Source organism: Rhodnius prolixus, unplaced genomic scaffold, assembly GCF_049639745.1.
Source record: "Rhodnius prolixus isolate KJV_2025 unplaced genomic scaffold, Rpr scaffold_1, whole genome shotgun sequence".
Lineage (NCBI taxonomy): Eukaryota > Metazoa > Arthropoda > Insecta > Hemiptera > Reduviidae > Rhodnius > Rhodnius prolixus.
This window is the reverse complement of record NW_027411581.1, coordinates 60,841,287-60,866,430: the sequence shown is the minus strand read 5'-3', so window position 1 is coordinate 60,866,430 and position 25,144 is coordinate 60,841,287. Positions and strand designations below refer to the sequence as shown.

Below are 25,144 nucleotides of genomic sequence, written 5' to 3'. Positions count from 1 at the left end.
TTCACATTTTTAACATACGGACATTTTTAGTGTATGTATAATATCAATAAGTGGATATGAAACCATATAAGTGCTTATGTTATCAATAGGACATTAAAGAATAGTTTCAAACATGTAAATAAAATATTCATAGTATAAATAACATACAAAAAATAATGTATAAATAATATTAATATGATAAGTAGATGTAACTAAAGTGTACATACTGTAAATATGTTTTTGGAACTCTTTTATTTAGATTTTGAATTGTGCGGGCACTCCCTGCCTTCTGCTGGCGTGCGGCGGGCAACTTTCGCGCCATAATTCCTCAACTTTGAATTTTTGAACAATCCGCAATGTACTGGAGGCCGCGATAAATGAACCGCGAAGTGGCGAAGGATGTCTGTATCTTCAAATATTTTACCATGAATGATAAAAGTTAGTTGTAGGAAGAAATTTTATTCCTATTCGAATAAAATGAATTTTACAATACAATTATTCTTTTTGTTAGCTTTAATTGCTATTCAGGCAATTATTCTCTTAGGAAAGCAATTAATTCTCTGACATTTAGGAATAAAATAAAGACGTGACAAAAAATTTGTGATTTGAAAAAATTTATTAAAAATTCATTAACACCCACCATAAATGTAATAAAATAAATAAGAATATTTTAGGTTTATTATATTTATTATTACTACAGTAATAATAACCATTGTACATGGTTTCTGCCCATTTTTTTTTTAATTATTGATAAAATAATCACAACCTCCTAATAATAAATTTAAAAATTTTCTTAATTGCTTCCATACATACGAACATACATAAATAAACATACTCCGAGCACACTTAACCGTCGTAGCTATAGATTTTTGGTTATTTTTTTTCCAAGGAATACTTATATTCATCAAGTACTTTTGCTTTGTATGGAAAAATTGTCTACAAAAAAATACTGTTACTTAATTTAAAAATTCAACCGTGATTTAATAAACTTTTAAGTCTTGAATACAAAAAAATATCTTCAAAACTTGAAAAAAGAAAAGAAAAGAAAACAATAATAATGTTAAAAATAAAGTAAATGTTTTAGAATAAATAAATAATAAATAGTCTCAAACTAAGACAAAATTACTATTTTCTTTGAATCTTTGATATTAAGCAGTACAATTTGAAACTGTTAAAGTTAAAATTAAATTATTATTATTAATAATTGTGTACTATGTGTAGTATTGTGTTCTAGGGGAAACATTTTGTTTTATGCTAGAAATATATTGAAAATTTAATTTCAAATTTTTTTTTTTTTTTCCTATGAATTTGGGCTCAAGAGACAAAAATTCTCATTCTTATTTAAACTTGAATAAAAAAATGGAAGAGATTAATTTGAGACCATAAGTTTTTTTAAGGTTGTTCCTTAAAGTAATAATGGAAAATGAATTTTGTAAACAAAAAATGTAAAAGTCATGATTCTTATTTAGAAATTTATTTAAATAGAGCAAGTTATCTTTGCATCTTTTTTGTGTGATATAGAACTCATCTGTAATCTATTTGAGAACCTAAAGCAATTTGGAATTATTTATATAATCATATCTTCTCTAGCACAGAAATCTCGAAACAGGCTCAATAATATTTGTTTTGTCGACTTGATTATAAAGTTTTAACTTTAGAGAGATCACATTACTTGTACTGTAGAATTATGGTAATTATATATATACACATAATGGTCTGCTAAAACCCCTCCAAACAGAACAAAAATTGGTTTGCAAAAGATGAAATAGGGATTAAAACACTTTATACACCATCTTTATCTTAATCCATTTTATCTTTTTCGAAAGTACCGACCTTACACATGTTTATTATAATAACTGAAACACCAAGAGTGTAAATGCCAAGATGGTAAATGCTGTTGATGTGCAGAACGAGAATTGTCGAACATTTTAAAAAAGTCATTAATGCCTAATTGTGTACGTTTTATGTTGAAGATGTTAGATGTTGGTGAGATTTGATTAAATAATAATTAATAACTAATCCCTTCAGGTTTTTAATTCCCAACAATATCAATATTAATCATTACAATAATTTTTCCAATGTTCGATATTTCACTGCCAATTCCACCTTCTGTATTTTAGCACTTGACTGCATTCTTTTATTTGAACGCCCCATAGTCAATCTGCGAAGATGGATATTTTTACAACTTCCATTACACCGCTGGAAAGCTTATTCACGTTTTTGGGAGATTTAACGATCTCTGAGTTGCACTCAGATCTTAGTGAATGCCATTTATTGCGAAAGGTCGGATTTTTTTAAACAATTTCAAAACAGATTTACTAGGCTATCTTGTTTTGTGTGCATTTGATATCCTATTTATTTGGTTTGGGTTAGTGCAGACCCAACTTCTATGTATAAATAAAGTAATCAAATAACAAAAAAATAAAAATTTTCTCTTTCTACGTAACAAAAACGTTGTTTTATGTTCCTTAATTAGGTACACACTATAACAATGATAAAAATTATAAAATTATTACGAAAGAACAATTCTTTGGTGTATCTTTTTTTTTCTGGAATGATGGTTTATTTAATGAGAAGTAAAGAGCCGCCTCAAGTTTGTGGACATTTTTCACAATAAAATTCAATTATGTGTCATGTCTTGACATTGCTATAGTAGACATCTAAGTACTGTAATTTATCTGATGGTATGCCGATATACTCAGGTTTCCAAAGTTGGTTTCTGAAAAATGTATCCACAATGGACAGTTCATCATCTTCTTGTATACCAGTATTGGATGATGTTTGATTTGCTTGAATAGATTGATCCATCATTAATTTACTATTGGAACATTTCATCGCATCATCATTGGCTGTTTGCATGGTACCTCCCCGAAGATTACGTTCAGGGTTGTCTCCGCGTAGTCTTGCAATTAATTTCTCACGCTGCAGACGAATCCTCTTTTCAGTAATACCATAAACATTCATAAATGCTTTCTGACATACTTCAATTGTATAGCATCCGCCTCTAACGCCAACTATTATTGTCGCTTGACCCTTTGAATCTAAAAACAGGACAGACAAAAAATGCATTAATATTCCAATAAATTGTAATTTATTGTTGACATTTTTACTAAAAATTTTGGAAAATGACTGCAAATATATATTAAGGCCCAGTTTTGATTCTTGTGAAACATTTTTTAACTCTTATTTTTTAAAGTAAAAATATATATTTAATAACAAAATTCTCTTAGATTATTTTTGTATCCAGATTCCTTTTATACATTTCTGCTAACAGAATTAAGCATAAAAAAATAGGGGTAACTCATTGAAGTGGGTTTGTTTTAAGAGCTAGCTAATGTTCTTCGGCGAAACCAGGCACCAAGTTTGTCCAAATTTCAATATTAGTGAAAGGAAATTGTAAGGCAAAAATGAAAACTTTCCCTTTTTATTTATTTATACTGATTTTTAGGTATTTTTTGTTTAAAGACTCACTTGTGGATAATTTCGGAGACGATAGAGGTTGTTCAACAGCTGCATCCAAACTTGGCTTTGGCACTTCTATTGGTATTTTGTACTTGCAGGATACTCGACGTTGTAATCTACCACCTACTCTTTCTTCTTGACACCAGAGTCTCTTATATACTGATCTCATTTCAATGTACGATTGAAGATATGCATTTTGTCTGACATGATCACCAAGACGACAAAACTCTTTGTATAAACTTGAACGAATATCTTGTGGTATACGTTGATCACACTTTTGTGGACAGTTGCAGAGTATATCTTAAACAAAAACAAATATAAACATTTTTTTTATTATTATTAAAGAAGTGTTAGATATTTGTGTATTATGAATTCTTATGGTGGATTTGCTTTTAATTTCATATAATTCACTAAATAATGTTGCAGCCGCTTCATTATTCATCTCTAACTTTACTCTAATTTGTTTTCGAACATATTTCAATAATTCATATTTTTATAGAAAATGGCACAGTGCAAATAAATCGTTGAGAAAACGAGTACTTAATTCCTCAATTCCATGCAATTAAACTACTTATCTGCATAAAACTTGCTTATTTTTTTCCCTGTTGTTGTTCACAATAACCTTCTAATGTTTATTTAAGACAAGTAATTGTTTAGACAAATTATTGTTTGGAAATTCTGCTGGAAATTGATTTGTTTTTTTTTCAATTAGGATTGTTTTTATGTCTTTTTTTTGAACAGAAAATATGAAAGTTGTAAGTAAAGAAGTTCAAGGTCGATGTAAGATGAAAAATAATAATAATAAAAAATAATGTTCTGTTAATAATAACTCTGAAGTCATACAATTTTGTAAAGTAGATTTGAGTACAGAAATTGGTAGTCAAGCTTTACTTAAACGCCATTTAAAATTTCAAGGACCTATTTGGTGGGTCTTTACTGGTTGCGTTTGAGAATGTTCTCAGGTAATTAAGCCAGTGAAGGTCGCTAGGTCTTAACAAAGCAACTATTTATAATTTTCCATTTTTCCTTCAACAATTGTCAGCCATCAATAGTTTCTTGAATAAAAACAATATTTACGTTTGTTTGCATTGGTTTCTTTTTTTTTATAAATCATAATAAATCAAAATGTCTTTCATTGCACAATAATGTGGCTATCCTAAAAAGGTTGTTGAGTGCTTTAACCTGAAAATGTTATCGTCAGAAATTGCGTGCTCAATCACTTTTTTTCCATTTAATAGAGTACAACCTACTAATTTTTTTGTAGGCAAGCTGTTTTCTCCCCATAAATGAATTTATTAAAAAGAAAAAAAACAAAAAAATGGTTGAAAACAGATTTTTGTGTATAACTTGTTGCTTATCTTAATGAGTAATTGTGTTATCAGTGCGCCTATTTCCTAGTGTCCCAATAAAATTAGATCGAAGTTGTTTACCACACAGCTAAGAAAGAAATGGTATCTTCAAGGACACCTGCTTTTTCCCATAAATATACATTTTTTTCACCTATTAATTTTGTATTTAATTATGCCACGATTGCTTAAAATATTATCTAATTTGTTTAATAAATTTTTTATGAGCTTACCTGGCGGTTTTTTTACGGCGGATTTGGTCTGCTTATTTTCTGCGTTTGATTCCTGTTGATTGTGTTGCTCTTGGGTAGTTTGAATAGTTGGCGGTTCACTTTTTTGTTCAGATGTCGTATTTGGTGGAATTGATTCTGGTTTTTCTTCAGTTAGATTCGCCATTTTTTTAACACTTCATTATCCCTAGTACCGTAGTGCCGCCACAGAAAACAGCTGCAAACAAAAGAAAATCATAATTAGATCATGTTAAGTAATAATGTGGGCATAGTGGGGACTTTTATTGGCTATGGTGGGGAGAGCACTCCGTCAGCTTCAGCTATCTTGCGGCAATATTTGTAATTAATTTCTCAACTTCAGCCTTGAGATTTCTTCAATCCTTCATTTATATTATATACATACATAAATTTTACTTTTATTTTTCCCTTTCAAGCTTGCTCTTTATTTGCTAAAAATTTTTAAAAAAATCTAGATGAAAATATTAGATTAAAATTGGGGTTGTTATATGAAATTAAAATAAGCACATTTATAATTTAAAATTGTTATTACTATTAAGTATTTATTTGAATTCCTTACATTCGAATTGTTTCTTTGAATAAACTTGTTTTTAGTTGTTTTTAAAGAAAATAACAACCTTTTACAAAAAATAGTACTACTTAAAAAGCCAGCTTTTTTGGAAGGCGTTCTTAGTAGTAGAGGATAAAAAAAGGGCTGTTATATTTTTATATTTTATTATTTTATTTGATTTCTTATTGGTTATGATTTTTTATCTACCATTCGTGTGATTTATTCTTAAATGAGTTAATACTGGTAATTCAAAGAATTGAATCAGCTGTGTTTGTTAAGTTTTCTTAATAAATAATGTGGAATCCAAATTAGTTACGAGTAATTAAATATTTTATTTTTAAATTTCATTCTTATTGAAAATATACAATAATTGTTGATTGTAATTAAAATAATTAACAATTTGCCAACCAAAAAGAACAGATTAGATCACTGGTTCGATGCAAGAACTACTTTGCAGATATCCCAGAGAAGTTCGATTCCAGCTGTTGGTACTTAGATTTTTTTTCTTCCTAGGAGCTACTTATAGCTCACTGTTAGGTGTTGGACAGTGGTGTCTTTAATGAGATAACATTATGTGAATATAGCTTCGGTAAACAATGTTAACGCGCTTTGCATAAAAAAAAAATTGCTCAAGGGTAAAAATTGAATTGTTTTAAGTGCAATAGATTCTATTTGCTGCTAGAGGAAGTCACAAAGAAGTCCTAGTCAAAATCGTCTTAACGGAAATACCACTTCACTGAATCAATTTTCAGTTATTTGATATTTTCTCAAAAACACCGGTTTTTTTGTCTGTTTGTTTTCATTTATTAAGGTGCATCAACATCTGCCTGGAGCTTTTTTTCAGTGCACTCTGGATAGAACTGTGTAAGTAGCTTCAAGGGCCAGAACATCTAAGGGCACAAACTGTGTACTGTGATTACTAACATCAACCACTAACCACACAACTTTCATTAGAATAATTTTTCAAGGATATATGTACATGATTGAGAGAGAGTTTCATGAAACTGTAACCTTAACCCATTACCTGCCATAAGCCCCATTTGGGGATCATAGCTTTATTTAGGTTTTTCTGTCGGCAGAATTGAAAGTTTTGATACTGAACCCTTCTATCTTTAATAAAATAGTGTGTAAACATTTTAAGGGAGTTTGGAATAAGTAGAGTTCTTTTAAACTAAACAATAACATTTTGAAGTTGTCAACACGCAAGGTGTGCGGTAAGAATAATTATGACCAAGTTCACAATTTAAAAAAAATATCAACGAATTGTAGTTAAAAACTTATTCTGCGTTTAATATGTGCCCTATATCTTTAACTTTTGAAACATATAGTTTTCTTTCCAAATGAAGCCTTTTGTTTCGAGTTTTGACCTTATATTTAGTGATCCCCATTTGGGGATTATGGCTGATAGAGGTACATTTTTGTGAAATCAGTTTTTTTGTTTCTCCAGCTATGGGTTCAAAACAATTCACTTTGGGAGAACTTAGAGTCAATAGAAAATGATCCCTATTTTCTAGAATAATTTGATGATGGAATTGAGGGCAGTGATGTTATGCACGTCATGAACTTACCACCAGATAAAGTAGCTGCCCTGACTGATGACGAGGAGAGTGATGAGAATGTCTTAGAATCTACAGTGCCAAAGAACCTACCAGGACGTATCGAAATTTATAACAGTCTTCCTAAAGAAGGTATCAATGAAGAATTACTTTGCCTGCCTAAAAAAGCTAAAAAATGTCACAAAAAAAAGCCTGTGAGGTCATCTTGGAAGAAAATGAAGTGATTTCTTCAATCTCTTTGAGGGTAATAAGGTAATTTTAGAAAGAGAGGAAAAAAGAAAAGGTTCTTCAAGGAAAATCACCTGGTCAGATGTTCGAAACCCTGATATCAGAAGACCTAATGCTGTATATCGTGAAAGTGAGTGTGTATCTGACGCTGCCAAAATAATCGTCATGAAATCCAATTTTCTATAGATTGCCTTCGTAAGTTTATTCTATTCCTCCTGCTTACTGGATACCTTTCTCTTCCGCAAGAGCAGATATATTGGTACGAGGATGAAGATGTGGAAAACTTAGGAAATGCAATGTAGGGATACATGTAGAATGTATGGAAAAATGGCACTCCTATTTTCAAAAATTTGACAATTCTTATTAATTTTTTTTAAACTTAATATTTTAAACCCTTAGGTACTTCCTTTAAATAATAAAATGATCTCTGTTGATGTATATACTTAGTTTTTACAAAGATCAAATGTTTTTTAAAAAATGATTTTTTGTACCTGTAGTTGCCATAATCCCCAAATGGGGAAAAATATTTTTTTTAATAAAATGAAATGTTTAAATACTATTTATTTAATACTGGAGTTATTAAATCAGTATATTTTTTTAAAAAATAGTAAAATTTCTCAAAAAAAAAAATTTGGCAGTTAATGGGTTAAGGAATCATTCTCTAAAGTGCTAATAAGCGAATAGAATGTACAGAACTACGATTATAAACACTCATCCTCGGTATAATATTTTTTTGTTTTAAATAAGTTAAATTTTTTAAATAAATAGTTGAAAAAATCGCTATGTTTCGAATTAGTAGCAAATCTTATAATTGTAAAATGAAGTACATGATAAAAATGAAATCATCCCTGAAGGGAAAGGGACTTTAAAAACATCAGTGGAATTCCAGGTGTGAAAAAAAGATTGGTAAATCTCCACAGGTTATTTTGTATTTATTTATTTAAATCGGATAGGTTTCATTCTTTTAGAAGTAGGTAGTTGTCTTTATTTATAACACTTCAAGAAATATATATATATATAAATAATAATTGTAAGGGATTTTTGGAACACATAGAATTAATTCTAAAATTGTTACAGTGAATGACGGTGACCCTTCACTTGGCAGAATAACTTAATCTTCGATCAAATATTTAATTTTCAATGCAATTTGCATCAATTATTATTATTTTGTATTCTTGACTTTTATTATTCATCAATGTTTATACTAAAAACAGAAATTAATTATAATTAAACTACTGGGAAGAAAATAATGGGAAACCTGCATTTAAATGCAAGGTTATTTCTCTTGTTACAAGAGAATCCAATGCCATTTGCAACTTAGATAATAGTGATTGATGTTCTATACTTTATTTCACATTCTACAAAACTTTGATAACCTTTTTGAGATTTTTAAATGATTCTGTTTAACTACTTTTGGAATGAGTTACTTCTTATTTCTGTATCGAGAGAATTGAACATGCGCAACATGCTTATCTCAATACCACGTTCTTCTCATGATCTAAATATAGTCCCGGTATACGATTAAAAATCGAAATCTAATGATGAATGAATTTAATATTGCACATTTTAAGCCCATATTGGAAGTTAATGAGGAGTGATTAAAGTTTGAGACGTAAGTTGAACCATATTCAATAAAGCGGGAGGTAATTCTCTCCCAGATAATTGGTAACCTCTTTCGATTGGGCTTGCGACTTGATTACTATTAGAAGTACAATTATATAAAGATACATGCCGGTAATCACCAAGACTGCAAAATAAATAACATCATCCAAGCCAGAGAACATTAACTCTCTAAGAATGTGAGAAAGTGTAATGTAAGATTGGTGACAACTTGAAGTTCAACGATTTAACCTCCTTAAAATTTCTGCGAGATTATCAAATGTTAACACTAGCCGAGTGCATTATGTTGCCATCATCAGGACTCTTGTCCTGCTTGCTGTTTTCGAATTCAAAAATGGGATTGTTTGTATTTTGTTTATATTATTAAAACCTTTCTGCAGTTATTAATTAATTCCACATTTCTCTGATGCACTACTGCACGTCATAACGCACATATTACGACCTCATCTAATTTTAGTTTTTACTGGTGATACCCGTTTGCAACATCTTAAAATTGATAAAAAACGTTTTTTAGCAGATCATTTCACAATGGGTAATTCATAGTAGGCCCCAAGTTGACTGTATACAATGTTTCAAGTAATGTTTGGAGTAACTGTCGTTCCTGTTGTTAGCTGGAAGAGCACAGAGTAATTATTTTAAAAAAAATTATTTTGTACCAAATTGAATAAAGTAAATTACTAGTCAGTAGATTTTCTTCAAATTTGGATTTCGGTTACATTCTTTCTACATAAATATAAAATGATTAAAAGGTTTTTTTCAATGCACTAATTTTATTATCTACTATTAAAAAGCGAAACTAAGTTGATTGCTACAACTAAAAACTATTAATTGCCTAAATGTTAAAAATTCCCTTTATCTCTTTAGTTGTGGCAACAGTGGCTGTTAGGTTGGTAGTACTGGACTGGCGGCACTGTCGTTCAACCACTTTTAGTTAAGTTAGTGAGGGGCCGGTGCTCCTTTCGTTGGTTGTCACTTTAGTAAATTGTTTTCGTTTTGTTTTTAGTTTCTTATCAGTAGTACCATATATTTTGTTTTTCGAAAAATTGCATTTTATTTGTGACAGTGAGGGTGTTTTTGAGGCTTATTTTTCTTTTTAAGAGAGGAAATAACCAGGAAATTAACCTGATTCTTGTCAACAGAATGCCTAACAACCAGGTTTTTAAGCTTTTTTTTTAATCTTAATTCTTTAATGTTATTTGATGCAAAAGTTTGTTCAATTTAATGAATTTTCAATTTGTGGTTAATCTGTTCGCATCTGAAAATTTGCTGGAATTAGTTTCAAAAAAATAAAATAATTAAAATGCACATAAATAAATAGACGCTATTTGTTTCTACTTTTAAGTCTGGATAGAGTATTATAACCTTGCGATAAGAAAACTGAAGACTTCTTTGTAAAAGACTGGAAGGAATTTCTGTAGTCTCTAAGGACGTTCCGTTTTCTGTCACCCACTGCACCATTAGCGACAATAATACTCTTCTGAAGAATTAAGTTTAATGAGACTTTTTAAGAATTTGTTTAGTGCCTCAAAATGAAAATTTTGAATTTGTGTTTTTGTATGTGAACCCTTTTTTTGGAAACTGAGCAATGAAATTGGAATTACTACTTAACAAAAAATAACTTTTTCAAGAAATAGGTTTTAAAATAGTTACCGGGATTAAGATTCCCCTTAGAAGTGCCTATATTCGTGTGTCCTTCGGGATTTTCTGTCTGTATGGTGTTACTGGATTAATAATATTTTCAACTATTTTTAACCTATATAATGTTTTTTAAAAAAAATCCCGCTCCTTTAAGCTGATATTAGCGCCATCTGAAATTTGGCGGCCGAGTTGGTGATTTTTTTTTTCCCGCTTGCACAGCTCTGAAATGGTTCTGACTGTTCTATTTTTAATTTTTTTTCTTAAAAATGATTTTTCGGATTTTTTTGAAGTGATGTAACGAGTAGGAAGAAAGTTGCGAAGATGAATTGTCTCTTTAATCGAAAGAGAAACTTTCAGAAATGGATTTCTCTCGATATTATCTTTAGAAACTATAACAGCGGAATTCTTTTTCTTAAAAAAAAAAATGCTATATTAACTGCTCACACTGTCATCCATCTTTTTCATTATTTCCGGCAAAAATTGAGATTAAGATGTTTCACTTTAAAAATTTTTGTGGCTAATTAGTACTGACTTCCTTTCATTATAGATAACCTTACCTACATAACAGTACAATTCAGACAAACAGGAAAACATTTTATTACCACAACAAAGTTATAGAAAGTGGTAAGTGTGTTTTCGCGAGATTTTGTTTTACCACTTTGCAGATTAAAAACCAAGAGATTTTAGAGTAGTCATTAGTTATTAAAATTTGGTTTACTTGGACAGGTTATCTCGCAGGAAATAACAAAATCCATTAGCTTGAATTAAGTTGATAATTTTTAATATAATTTGGCTAAAACATTTCTACCATTTATTTAATTTAATTTGTTAAATTTATACCACTTGGATTTAACAGACAACATAGTGTTTCTCTCAGAGGGTAATAAAATAGATTATCTCGCCTTAGTATACCTCCATGGTCATGGAGAATAAGAACAAACAAACTCTGCATTGCAGTTTCCGTCATTTTCTTTGGTATAAATCTGTATGGACAATTTTATAACTAATTTATAGTTGGAACAGAAATATTGATTAATAATTTCTCCATTTAATTTTTTAATTGTAAATATATTTAATTATGGAATACGTAATTTTGCTCCAATTATAATTGAAATGAACAATTGTGGAATACGCATACGATTTCCTTTTACTTAAAATTTTCATAAATGTGAGTGATAATTTTTTTTCCGGGTTTTTCGCTATTTCCGAACTTTAACAACGTATTCATGGGGGTTAATTGTTCTGGTCCGACCTAGTTCCCTCTAGGCCGGAGGCTTTGCAAAAAGTTAATGTAATCACTGACCATGGGGTTAGTAGTAGAAGTAAACACTGCTTCAGGCAGTAAAAATACAGTATCTGAAAAACAAATTTTATTTTTAAATAAAAAACGGATCAATAATCCAATTTACAGAAACAACAATATGAATAACATAAATAATACAAATAGTTCTGGGTCTATAATTTAGGTTTATAATTAGGCTTTAGCATTTTGTTTTACCTTTTAGAGGTTATTTTGAAGATTTATACAATACAAATAGTTGAAAGAAATGGTTGACATCTAGGCTTTATTCAGAAAATTTTGGATATCAGTGCCAAAGAAATTTAAGTTAAAATGATTGGCTGTGCACATCATACGAAAGATAGGCGAGTAAAAAACGTAATTACGTTTGCAGTACGGTAATTATAAACGCAGTAAGTTGTTGCAACATTTATTGCAATAAAATGTCGTGTGAGTATGCGCACAATTTGTTTTTTTTCCCTGTTTCATGTATAATTTAAATTATTTTCTAAATAACTTAGTTTAAAATTGTATAATGGCTTCTAGCCAAAATATTTTTTTTGCTGATGAAAAAAATTACGAGAATGAGGTTACACTTGGTTTCAAAATAGATACACAAGCCGTGCCATCATCTTTTTTATGAATATTTTTTAAAAATAATCTCTAAATGAACAAAAATATCTTCGTAATTGTCACTAAACAGGAAATAATAATGATAAAAATTGACCCTAACTAGACAGAGCTGTTATGTTAATGAGATAATTTAGGCTTTTGACTGTAGAGTTCGTTTTCTATTTTTTAATTTCTATTGATCTTTTACCAATATTTCCTTAATAATTAACTATAAATAAATTCTGTAATTAAATTAATATAAACTATTTAATTACAGAATCAGTTCAATTATTATTTCATTTCAAATAAAGTTGAACCAATAATTTTTCATCTCTCTTAAAAGAAGTATTATTTGCATGCAGGGTCATTCCATGTCAAATCAACACGGGGTCTGAACCTCACCATCTCGGATTTTCTTGAAATTTGGCACATGTGTACTGTTGGTATAGACTTGGAAAATTATGAAATTTTACTGTGATATGTCAACTGGTTTATGAGTTACAGGGCTGTAAAGTTGCCAAAAATGGGCTGAAAAACAGGGAACCCCGTGTTTTTGAACTACTGTAGAAGCTTTCCTAATTGAGCTAAAGACTTGGGATTGTTGTCATTTTATAGCATATACAATGCCCTTTCCTGTGATATGCGACACCATATGGGTTAGGATAAATAAAGTTTGTTAAATTTAAATTTAAAATTTAAATTTTAAATTTTTTAAAAAGTACATATTTTAAAATTTTAAAATTAATTCTATGAATAGCTAGTAGTGTTATGAATCACTGGGCAAAATATTAATTTGGGACGACAATGGCTTCATTGTTAAAAAAATTAAGACTAAAGCTCCAATCCGATTAATTCAACTCTGAATTCATGTTAATACAATAATGCTAATAATAATTCCACTAATAAGTCCAAAGTAAAACATACTGTTAAGTAATAGAATCTCTTTATTATTTTAAGCTTGAAAAGGCGTCATTTGCTTGACATGCATCACTTTCTAGTAGGACATATGTAAGTTCTTCCAGTCAGAGTCACAGGATCAATTTTTATCCAAACATCCACTACTGAGACCCAAAGAATATCGGCATTTCTTGGATGCGAGATGATTTAGAGGGTCCAGCTGGATGAAGAAAAGTTACTTTTACTTCATCAAGTTCTTCATTTTTCTCTAAAACATATCCAAGCCACCAGTTTCTTTATAGACTACACTGATATAACCTGATATGTCGGCTAATTTTAGTTTATCAGGGAATTTTGAAACTTCCATTTCGCAAGCTTCTGAGTTCATAGAAAAGTTTTTAACCAATATTTTGGATTTACTTCTGGGAATGAAAGCATGGTATTGCTGTGTTCCTTTAATAGCCAATGCTTGAGCAAACCGATTTTTTAAAAAACACTCAGATTCAACATAGTCTTCTGGGTTGAATATGCAAAGTCTATGTTGGTGATGTTTTCTACTGCCCACTCAAAATGTTGTGAAGTTTGGATTTGATTTCCGTAGCGTCGTTGCAAACTGGCACGAGCTGCCAGTCTCTTTACCGAACCCCCTATGCCATCACAAGGCCCTTTGCCAACTTAAACCAACTTAAAGAGGCTGTTATCTCAGCCAAAGAAGACTGTTCTTGAACAAAGATATTGAATGGAATTATTTTTGTATAATTTGCTTAACTGCATAATTTCATTAAAATAATATATTATAATTAATATGAATAATTACTGTAATCATAATTATTATTTCTAAAAATGATTTCAATATTTTAAATCTTAATAAATATTAATTATGATTCATTGATTCATTATTACTATTTTCAATTTATTTATCACTTTAATTTTATTAAAATATATTTTCCATGAAAAGGAGCTTTAGTCTTAAATTTTTTTAACAATGAAGCCATTGTCGTCCCAAATTAATATTTTGCCCAGTAATTCATAACACTACTAGCTATTCATAGAATTAATTTTAAAATTTTAAAATATGTACTTTTTAAAAAATTTAAAATTTAAATTTTAAATTTAAATTTAACAAACTTTATTTATCCTAACCCATATGGTGTCGCATATCACAGGAAAGGGCATTGTATATGCTATAAAATGACATCAATCCCAAGTCTTTAGCTCAATTAGGAAAGCTTCTACAGTAGTTCAAAAACACGGGGTTCCCTGTTTTTCAGCCCATTTTTGGCAACTTTACAGCCCTGTAACTCATAAACCAGTTGACATATCACAGTAAAATTTCATATTTTTCCAAGTCTATACCAATAGTACACATGTGCCTAATTTCAAGAAAATCCGAGATGGTGAGGTCAAAAACGGTCTTTTTTTGTGTTGATTTGACATGGAATGACCCTGCATGCAAAATATCGATTTGCCGGAAATACACTGTCGTAAGATTTCCAGTTTTTCTGAGCTTTTTTAATTTATATTGGTGTCCGTTTGTCGGTCTGTTGTTGTGGTCTTTATCACTTAGAAACAAAAACTAAAAAAATCGTAGCTTCTTTAAATTTGATATTTGAAGCATGAAAAGTATCTAAAGTTTTCCATCACTTTACGGAACACATACTTTTTCTTTTTTTGAAAATGGCTTTATGAATTTTCATTAATACTCGGTGCACTTAACGGCATTATGAGTGCTTCAATTAGAATGTTATTTGATTTAACCAGGAATTTTGGAGGAATTAACCAGTATTTTTGGAGGAATGAGTGGCCGGTGTCTGAAGTGGCCATTTCAGTGTGATCTACAGGCTCATTTCCTGTTTTATCATAACTCAAATTAAATATTTGAGTAAAATTCTAGATTAAAATTAGGTATCGGCGCCAGGAAATGCCATTTGGATCTTATTCTTTCATTTGGAAACCAAATGTCCGAGAAACATTATTTACGCGACCAGGCATGAAATTAAAATTTCCTCTATAAGCGCGTAAGTATATTGTACTACGGTTTTAACGACTGTATAATATTTTATGTGTCTACCTGTGCAATATATTTACGAAATTTCGAATTTAAAGAAGGTCAGCCAAACGGAAGTGCAACGCAACGGCTTTTTTTAATTTTGTAAGTACTTATCGTCAAAGTATTCAGTTTTTTGAACTTGGATACAACGCCAAGGTAGGCATATCATAATTTATCTGAATTTGAAATTTTGTTTGGCTTAAAAACTTATGATGCGTAGAGAATATTCATTTTATAAGACACAGCCTTCAACAGCATCTTTGTAGTATAGTAGTAAAGTGTACAAAATAAAGATCAATTGACTTTTTAATTCAAATTCTGAGTACATATAGTATAATACAGCTGGTAAATGAAGGTTATCTAAGCAGAGTGACCAACTTCTGTTTTTTTTTGTTTGCCAATCACAATCCGCCAAAATAAAATATAATCAGTGATGTTTTATAAACAAAATTTAAACTGAATGAAGTTTTAAGTTTTGGGAGTGATCAAACGAGATTTTTCTTTATTTGTTTTGATTTAATTAAATATCTGATATTTCAAAGTCAACTTAAAAATAAATTGATGAAATAAAATACCTAATTCAACAATTACATTTTATTTTTGTAGATTAAGAACGAAAATAAATAAAAAAAACAACCTAAAAGTTGGTCACTCTGCTTAGATAACATAACCTTCCCTTACCAGCTGATCTGGATGGCCAGTTACCGGCCGCCATCTTTAACTCGTTCGTGTAACTCTTTATTAACGTGATTTTTCAAAGTGAATATTAGTGTGTTTTAAATAGTGTCAAGTGCCCAGTGCTATTGGAGAGGTGATCTACTGAGGATGCTGATGAACTTTTATATTACTTAAAGAAAGTAAAGCGTTCGTTTAATTATTTTTTTGTAATGTCTTTAGTTGTTTGGCCAGTCATTTACTAGCTGTTATCCAGATTTGATAGTGTGTCATAGTAGGTTTTAGTAGTGTACGTAATGTGTTGACGATATCCTAACTTCCTCTTTCTAGTTTTCTAACTAGTTTTCTAACTTCTGTAGAGTAGCTCCTCGAAGAGCTACAACTAGATTGTTGTGTTCAGATCGATAATACAAACACCCTATTCTATTAAATATAATTACTTCGTAAAAAGAAGAAAAAAGTAAATATATTTAGAAACTATTAAGGAGCTGTTTACATTTTACTTCCCTCTTATCTTGTAATTTGATTACATCGCTAAATTGCGCGTCTAAATTTGGTAGCTTTGCTTTTATTTTAACATTACTGTTGGGGAAGATAATCTTTTAATATATTTTTTGAGATATTTAATATTAATTTTATGAATAAGGTGGTAAAATTCGCCAGTCTTGAAAGAAAATTTGTTTTTCGTACGATTTTGTTCACTTACACCCCGAAATCATCGGATCTCACTGTGAAAAGTCAATTTCCAAAAATTTGACGGTAATGCAGTGGCCAGAGAAAATAAACATCCGTTAATAAAATTGTATTTCCTGTTCTCCGGTCCATACTAGTTACACAAATAACTTGATCTCCTTATTGTAGCTAAATATAAACGTGTAAATAAATTGAATTTAATACAGTTATTATTGGTAACAAATTGTAGAGGATTGGATGGTGGCAACGAATTCGTCCTTCTCTCCAGTATAATCCAATTCATTGATAATATCTTAGATAATGGTGACGTGCAATGGCCATGTAGTTAGCTAGTTTGGCTGGGATCGTGCCCGGCATATCCAATTTGTCATCCACCACCATACATCTCTCACTCTGTCTTTCTTGCTCGTCGAATCGCATTCATTATTCTGCTCTCTTACATACACCCAAGCCAATGGTATCTCATGATCATGCGCAATACACACCGGACTGACTGCCATTCTTTTTTGGACAGGATGTTTACGTAACAACATGTTGGCTGGATGCATTTACGTATTATCTTTTCTATTACAAGATTAATGTTCATCTCTTTGAATTTTTTTTTTTTTTGTATTATTATTATCTTCGCATTTGCTTACTGGTGTAATTGAAAAATGGGCATATGGGATTGGTGCATTAATAATAAAAAAGGGTATGTATTAGCTGGTTGGTTGGGCCATGCCAGTGTCGATTCCCAAGGAAGTGTTCATCTTCTGCTTCCTGCAGGATAGTACCCTTAAACGAATTTTACAGAAAAAGATTTTAAAAAAATCGAATCAACATCATCATCAGGTGTTGGGATGAATTAGAATATGTAAAAACTAAAAGCATGGAGGAAACCAAAAATATATAGGTAATTGAAAAGTTAATTGAGCAGTGAGGTACTTCCGTTTGATAAACTACGTTCGTTAGGTTACGGTCGGTTGCCCTAACTTTACCCAGTTATGAGCTATAAGGTAGTTGATATTAAGATTTGAATTTTTTTTTTTTTTGGGTCATAACTCGCTCTGAAATTGCGCCCGCTGTATCTCCCTTAGTAAACAACATATTCGAACGAAATTTTGTTCTCTTATACTTTACTCAGTTGTAAACTATAGTTTTTTTGGAGGGGGGTATAGGTCCATAAATTGAAAAGCTATTTATTTATATTTGATCTTAGCTCTCTCTAAAAGTGCGCTCCGTATATCTTGCTTTGTAAACAAGATATGACTCTGAAATTTTGTTCTCCTATAACACTATATTAGAGGGGTCCTACTGTAACACTATATTAGAGGGTCCTACTATAACACTATATTAGCGGGTCCTACTATAACACTATATTAGCGGGTCCTACTGTAACACTATATTAGAGGGTCCTACTGTAACACTATATTAGAGGGTCCTACTATAACTCTATATTAGAGGGTCCTACTGTAACACTATATTAGAGGGTCCTCTAATTCCTCTACAGTTCTTGCCCCCACCCCCACCCCTGATTGTCATTCAAAAGAATGTCCATCAATAAACTTGAATGATTATGAAATAAGGTATAGCCAGTTTAGTTAATAGTGGACGGATTAATTGTATCGTATTGAATTTTAAACTGTTTTAAATCATTCAGTAAGAATAAACACGAGTTCATGGCCAATGGCAGAGGGATAATTCTTTAGATACTAACAATTGATTTAATTTCTACATCAACTAGCTATTAACGGCTACTGATAATTTCATTTAACATTGCCTTGATAATATGAGTTTATATCGTTATTAGGCATCACTATTTCTGTTGTATTATTCTTTAATAATTTTGAATAACAGATCGGGTTAATGTTTCTCTTAATGACTTCTAGGTGCGCTACTATCGTCTGTTGGTTTTGATTTCTTCTTTTTTTTTGTTTTTGTTTTAGATCCAAATTAAACTAGTTAGACTAGTATTATAATTAATATTTAATTAAATATTAAATTATATAATTTAAAAAGGCAAACATTTTTTCATTTATTTAAAAATCAACTTTGACCTTTTTGATCGTTGTGCTTTGGTATTGTGTTGACCTTTACATCGTTGTGCTTTGGTATTGTGTGAATCGTAATTCATTTTCATTGGGTGTATGCTCTGAAATAATTAGATTGGTTCGAAGCTTTTTTTTTGAGCGTGTCTAAGACTAGTTGTCCCAAGTCTAGCTGGTGGCCAATTTAATTTCTTCCTTACATCAATGTGCTTTAGACGCTTCTATGATGCATTTGTAGATGCTCTGAACGCATCATCTTATATACTGCATCATTTTCCTATTTCAAGTTGATGCCACCATTAAGGTCTCATTAATTACAAATTTACTAACGCCATATTAATTGATTTGAACAGTTACCAAATATATTTTAGATATATCATATTTGTAAAGAAAATATCTTGTGATTTTATCCGTCGTAGTGCGCATGTCTGACCAGTTTCGTAATTTCATTCACTATCAGAGGGTAGATTAACCAGTTTGGTGCAGAGATTTTGACGTCACTTTCTTTCTTACAGCACTTGCTGACTGAAATATTTATTATGCAGCACTGCGCGCACCTTAGCACATTGTAATGCAATTGTTTACCATTTTTATTTTTATTTAGTTGGACTGGTTGACTCCAATGCATTTGTCATTGCAGTAATAACAATTTATAATTTAATAGTAGTATTAAATGGTACAATCGTTCCCATTTAAATAAATAAATAATTTTTTTTTTTTATCTCATACACATTATCATAATATGGCGAACATTGTTATGGCGGCCGATTACCTTGGAATACATTAACGACCATAAAGTCTAAACGTTTAACAGATTAGTTGGGGAATAAAAAAAAAAAAAAAAAATACACTTTTAAAGTGCATATACATTTATTTTGATTTCATGTAAATTAGTTGCATGACTTGAGAAATAGAAATATATAGTGTGTTCCAGAAGTTGGTATATAGTATGAGTGTCCATGGAAAGATATAATGTACCAGCTGTGGCACTATGTAAATAAAGATTCTGATAAAGAGAATAGAAGATCTCGTGTCTAAATGCTAATGAATATTTATGCATTTTATGCTTTTTTATTCTAGAATTTTCAAAAGTTTATCTTAAGTTATTCAAATTTGGATAATTCACTGTAAGAGAAGCGAGTTTTCTTAACGGTCACTATTTTGCTGAATTTTCCCGACAACCTGATACCTTTTTTTTAAGGAACTACGATTGTTTGAAAAGTATGGACTTTGTTATGAGAGGTGGAAATTCCTTGAGGAGATCTTATTCTATTCTCTGTTGATATCCTTCCCAAACCTGTCTTTTAGTGGTAGGACAACGTCAGTGAAATGGAATTTAATGTGAAAAGAGCACTTTCTGTAACTGCCCTCATTCCTATTGTTAATGATCAATTAACTTATAAGGCTGAAGTCTTTGCTAAAGCTTTAGTTGCCCTTAAATATCTGAACGTAGTGGGGGGAACCACAATTTTTGGTGCTAATTCTTCTTATCCTCGATGCCACTCTAACACATAACAGAGTATTCTCATCGTGATTATCAGTCGGATGGATTTCTCTTACTGGAAGATGGTTCCAGCATGATTTTTTTTTCCAGCAAGTGTAACCCTAACAGCTTTCTTGGGTAAAAAGAGCAGAGGCAGCCCAATTCCTATACCTAGAATCCCGCTATTGACCTATTCCCTAATTTCGGTTTCTCCAACGCCGTAAAAAAGTCCTTAAAAAAATAATATGTAAGAAGCCACTTCTATGGTAGCCATCCGTCGTGGTTGTCGGAAGAATATCTACATGAGGGTTGCGCAGAAGACGCCTTTTGTCCACTCCACCGCAATGCAATCCAAACAATGGCCTATAAAGGGTGGGCCAAACTGTCAAACTTGTTTTTTAAACTCACTCATCGAAAGCGATCTTCGAGGAAGATTGTAGTATTTGATCACTCGTTGATGAAGGACTTCTACATCCCGAACGCCGGTGATAGATGCCTTCGTCTGTATCTCAATACTCGATACACAAAAGAATTATTTCAATCGATTCTTCCCTTTTAATAATTTGTATACCAATATCTTCCCTGATTGTCTTTATATTTTTTCTCCTCAAATTATATTTACTATTTAGGATAATGATTAAAGTAAAGTAATCGCCTATTATTTCAGGCGGGGCTTAACGTCCAACTACCAATTAGGTGTCGTGGACGGAAGTGACTATCACAAACTTACTTTTTTACAAAGTTACTCATATTAACCATTAAATAAAATCCAAAGCCCAGAGACCGGGGAATCGAACCCACTAAACCAACAATACATATTAGCTTTACAGGTCTCGCCTCTAACCGCTCAGCTACCGTGGCACCCTCGGATAATGATTATAAACTATATTAGTTAAAAGTCTGTAACTTTACTCCATCTGAAACGGTATAAATTATTTTTTCTCTTGGCGTTTATCTTACAGCAAGACGTGTTGGTCCAAAAGCAGTATAGTGAATCTTTCTTAGCTATAAATGATATTTTACAGATTAAAGTTATTTGCATTCAACTAAAAACTGTGAATATATATATATATTTTCTGAAAATAAATAAGGTGTACATATTTTTAATTTTGGCCGTTGGGTTGAAAGTGTTGGGACAGTGTCCAACTATTTAACTAGTGACGTCATTAGCGTTATAATGCTTACTTTTCTCAACCTTATTAATTTTTTGATAGTATTTTTGAAGTTATTTAATATTTTATCAGTGATTTACTTCCTTTGACGGAAGTAATACTATTCTGTAGCAGGAATAACTCTAATTATGATCAATAGAGGGTTCTTACATCGGATTTTGGTTCTTGGACACACGACAAAGTCCCCTAGCTTTAGGTATCCGCCTAAATTTCGAAATCCAATCGAAGTTTAAGAATAAGTTTCTGATTTAACGAAGTTTCAGGGAGAAAAAGGGGGAAGAAGTAAGCTCCAGGTTCCCTAAACTAAATTTGTAAAAAAAAAATATTCCAGATGTGATTGATTATAACAATGAAAATGGTATAAATTTCAACAAAATTTAAAGGAGAACAATGTTTACTAGGTTGTGGTTAAAAAGTGCAATTTTATTATCAGCTGATGTAATCTAGTTTAATTAAAACTTTTAATTTACCAGGTGGATGTATAGGTAATCAGCTGATGAAGTTCACTTTAAATTAAAACTTCTAATTAATTCTAGAACATTTGAATGAATGTTCAAAAGTTAAAATAAACCCATGTCAGAATCAGTGAATGTATTTTTGAAGATCGAAAAAACTTAATTTAAATCTAATGAATCTAAAGGCTGACTTTTTTTGGGGGGGTTCACCACTAAGTTGTGCTTCTTTTTTTTTTTTTTGTATAAAGTTTAAGTTTTCTTAGTTTGGACTTTCAAGTTAAAGTGGGTAGCTTCTCTGGCGGTCGGTGTGTGTAGACCAAGAGAGAGGAATGATTCATTTTCTTCGCAGTTATGAGCTGAATATAAAGGTAATCTGGAGGCCGGACGGGTTTACTCCACTCCTCAAGCCCTAAGCCCTACTTATCCCCCACCACTCATAGCTAAGAAATCTGCTGAATCTGGGCAGCTATAATTGTTATGATTAGCATTTACGTTGCATACAAGTTTAGCTCATCTGTGTGTAAACATGGAAAATTCCACTATTTTTGACGTCTGTGAAAATGTTTCGTGACTTCCTTTTGTTGGGATACCTCTGTGTTGATTTCCTATTTCCGGTGTGTGCTTTTACCGAGCCGAGAACTAACCAAGCCATCTTTTCGCGCCATATTTCCATTCTAGGACACAGTGTACTGCTAATTGTTAGTTGTGTGTACTTTTTATTTACCATTGATTGCTTGGAAGTAGTTGTTTATTTAAGGGCTGCCAAAGAAGATTGTACGCTGTACAAGAACAGCATTCGGTTTTAGTTCTTCTCAGCAGTGGTAGGCGCCTGACATTCAGTGTATTAATGACAACAGTTAACTCTCCAGTCCAACCGGTTTCCGTTCTCATTGCCTCACATGGTGCTTACCATAGCAATCCTCCGACCAGCATGCTTCACCTTTGTCCATCTTGCTTTTTTTTGCCGGCAAACTAACAAGACATCCAATCTGGGAATTTTCCCAGCTCTTCTAGTTTTTTGAGTTTTCTTTTGTGATTCCATGTAATTTACTGTCATTAACGTGTACAGCAACCGATCTACTCCAGGTACTATTATGAAGAGAGTGTGTGGCATTTAAGTTGAGAGATCCATGGTGAAGGAAAAAACAAAATGAATTGTCGACATAATTTTCTACTGTTATGTTTTTAGATAGAAAGAAAGAATAACAATCTGGTATGTACACTACGACTTCTGTTACTAACATACAACTCTTGAGGGTTCTAGCTTGTACACTGTTTCAGATCACAGAATTTTAAATCATATATAGTTAAACTTAGCACCGAAATCACATCTTAGAACAGGGATTGGCGAACCTTTTTTTGAGACGTGGGTCAAATTTTGTTCATTTTTTTTTTTTTTAAGTACTAGCTCTTGGATAACTAATACCCATTTGCACAAGAGTTAAGTTTAAAAAAATTTAAACTGAATATTTTTCAAGACTAAACATCTTTATAGGGAAGACTAGAAGAGATAGAGTTAGAAATGCAACAGTAAGAAGAGACTTGGGTGTACAACCGGCCATAGAGACAATTACAGCAAACCAACTCCGCTGGTATGGCCACGTAACAAGAATGATGGAGGACCGAGTGGCGAAAACTGTATATGAGGCCTGAGTGGAGGGAAGAAGACGTCGAGGCCTTCCTAGAAGAACATGGGAGGAGGAAATGAGGGCCGGTCTGACATCAAGAGGAATCGAATGGGAAAGAAGGAAGGAACTAGCCAGAGATAGAGCCGAATGGAAGAAGCTATGCAAGGCCCCTGCACTGCTGACGCCCCTAGAAGGGGAATAGATTATGATGATGATGGGACATCTTTAAAATTCAGTTGGCTTAACGGGTAAAACGGGGACGAAACAAGTGCTATGGAAGTCTCTTTTTACAAACATAACTGAACAAAACCTGAACAAAAGTGTGTTTTATCTGAAGAAAAATCTAAATATGGTTATTTGCTGCTTTGGGTTGTCAATTTTTTTTAACAAACAAAATATGAGTAAAATTAAATACATTTATTTTGATATTTTGTAAACACGTTTGCTTTATTTCAAATATACTACAAAAGCATTTGTCGTCATTTGCGTTTTAGAACTGTAATGATCAAACTAAAGGTTATAGATAGCATTTAAATTGCTCTTGTGTCCAATGCGTGATTGAAAAAAATACAGATAGAATATAAATTATCCTCAACAATTAGAAAATCTAAATCAACCCGCGTAAACAAACAACTGGTTGCCTAGCAATTGTGTGGGTCAGTGAAAAAACTTGCGCTGGTCAGTCTCTGACCCGCGGGTCATAGGTTCGCCATCACTGCCTTAGAATGTCTCTTCATGTTTACTCGAAAAACTGTTCAAATAAACGCTATTGAAATAAATGTATTTGAAGCTAGGAAATAATCGAAGCAAGCAATTTCAGAAAAGTGGAAACTCCAGGCAATTTCGAGGACTTCCGGTGGAGTAATTTTGATAGTTAATCGATAGTCAGTGGGATTAATTTGAAGTTCAAAGTTTTTTTGAGATATTTTTTGTAAATATATGTAGTTTTAAAATCGTTGGAGGCCTTTTGCAAGAAAATCTTAAAATAATTCTATTCGGTAAAGTGTCATTTCCGGTCTGCTGCATTTGACCAGAATCTTATTGCGTCATCCATGTTAGTAGAGCCAGAGGAAATAAACGAACAATTCCGTGTCCAATCTTGGGAATCCGACCTTTATGATTGGGCGGAACGCACTACAATTTTGTTGTTGACATCTTTCAACGTAAATGTGCGTTATTTTAGTGTATTAAATATACGCATATAAATTTAAATCGTGTAGGCGTAATGATGTACAAGTACCTGAACCAAACAACTAGATCTCTTGAGATCGCTGTGTGGGCGGGGACATTTAACCCAATTAGTAGACCAGTCTTCCACTTTGATTTTACGCCATCTATGAGAAGATATTGTTTTAATAAAAATACATTTTTTATCTGGATTACTACCACAGTAAAAAGTAAATAGTTGTTACAAAACTGGTTATTTATTGATTAAAATTATTTTAATTTTAACTATAAATTTCTTATTTGAGAACAAATTATTGTAATATTGGATTTAAATTTCATTTAAATAAGCAATATTTTTTCTTAATAATTTATTTAAAAT

The 25,144-nt window shown here is 31.5% G+C and overlaps 2 protein-coding genes across 3 annotated transcripts in view; one reads left to right on the top strand and one right to left on the bottom strand.

Annotated features, from left to right (window-relative positions):
• The window catches only part of Pka-R1 (protein kinase, cAMP-dependent, regulatory subunit type 1), a 110,091-nt gene that overhangs the window by 1,565 nt on the left and 83,382 nt on the right, over positions 1–25,144 (top strand). The window contains exon 1 of one of the 2 annotated variants that reach the window (XM_074121684.1): positions 9,906–10,144. The exons of the other annotated variant lie outside the window; for it this stretch is intronic. Coding sequence (XP_073977785.1) covers positions 10,130–10,144 — 15 coding nt within the window. The 5' untranslated portion in view covers positions 9,906–10,129. Of the gene's footprint in view, positions 1–9,905; positions 10,145–25,144 lie in introns of those variants that run through there. 2 annotated transcript variants of the gene reach the window in all.
• Positions 577–5,786, bottom strand: LOC141450867 (uncharacterized). Its single transcript, XM_074121724.1, has 4 exons — positions 5,595–5,786; positions 5,021–5,234; positions 3,451–3,741; positions 577–3,020 (listed from the first exon to the last, which is right to left on the bottom strand). The coding sequence occupies exons 2-4, from the start codon at positions 5,181–5,183 to the stop codon at positions 2,611–2,613; spliced, it is 864 nt and encodes a 287-aa protein (XP_073977825.1). The 5' UTR covers positions 5,184–5,234; positions 5,595–5,786; the 3' UTR covers positions 577–2,610.

Bases quoted from the DNA above. Each gene is read 5' to 3' on its own strand.
- LOC141450867 (XM_074121724.1), bottom strand. From the start codon at position 5,183: ATGGCGAATCTAACTGAAGAAAAACCAGAATCAATTCCACCAAATACG. The intron at 3,742-5,020 runs GTAAGCTCATAA...TTTTTGTTTAAG, and splicing joins CGCCGTAAAAAAACCGCCAG to ATATACTCTGCAACTGTCCA. The intron at 3,021-3,450 runs GTGAGTCTTTAA...TCCTGTTTTTAG, and splicing joins GTCTCCGAAATTATCCACAA to ATTCAAAGGGTCAAGCGACA.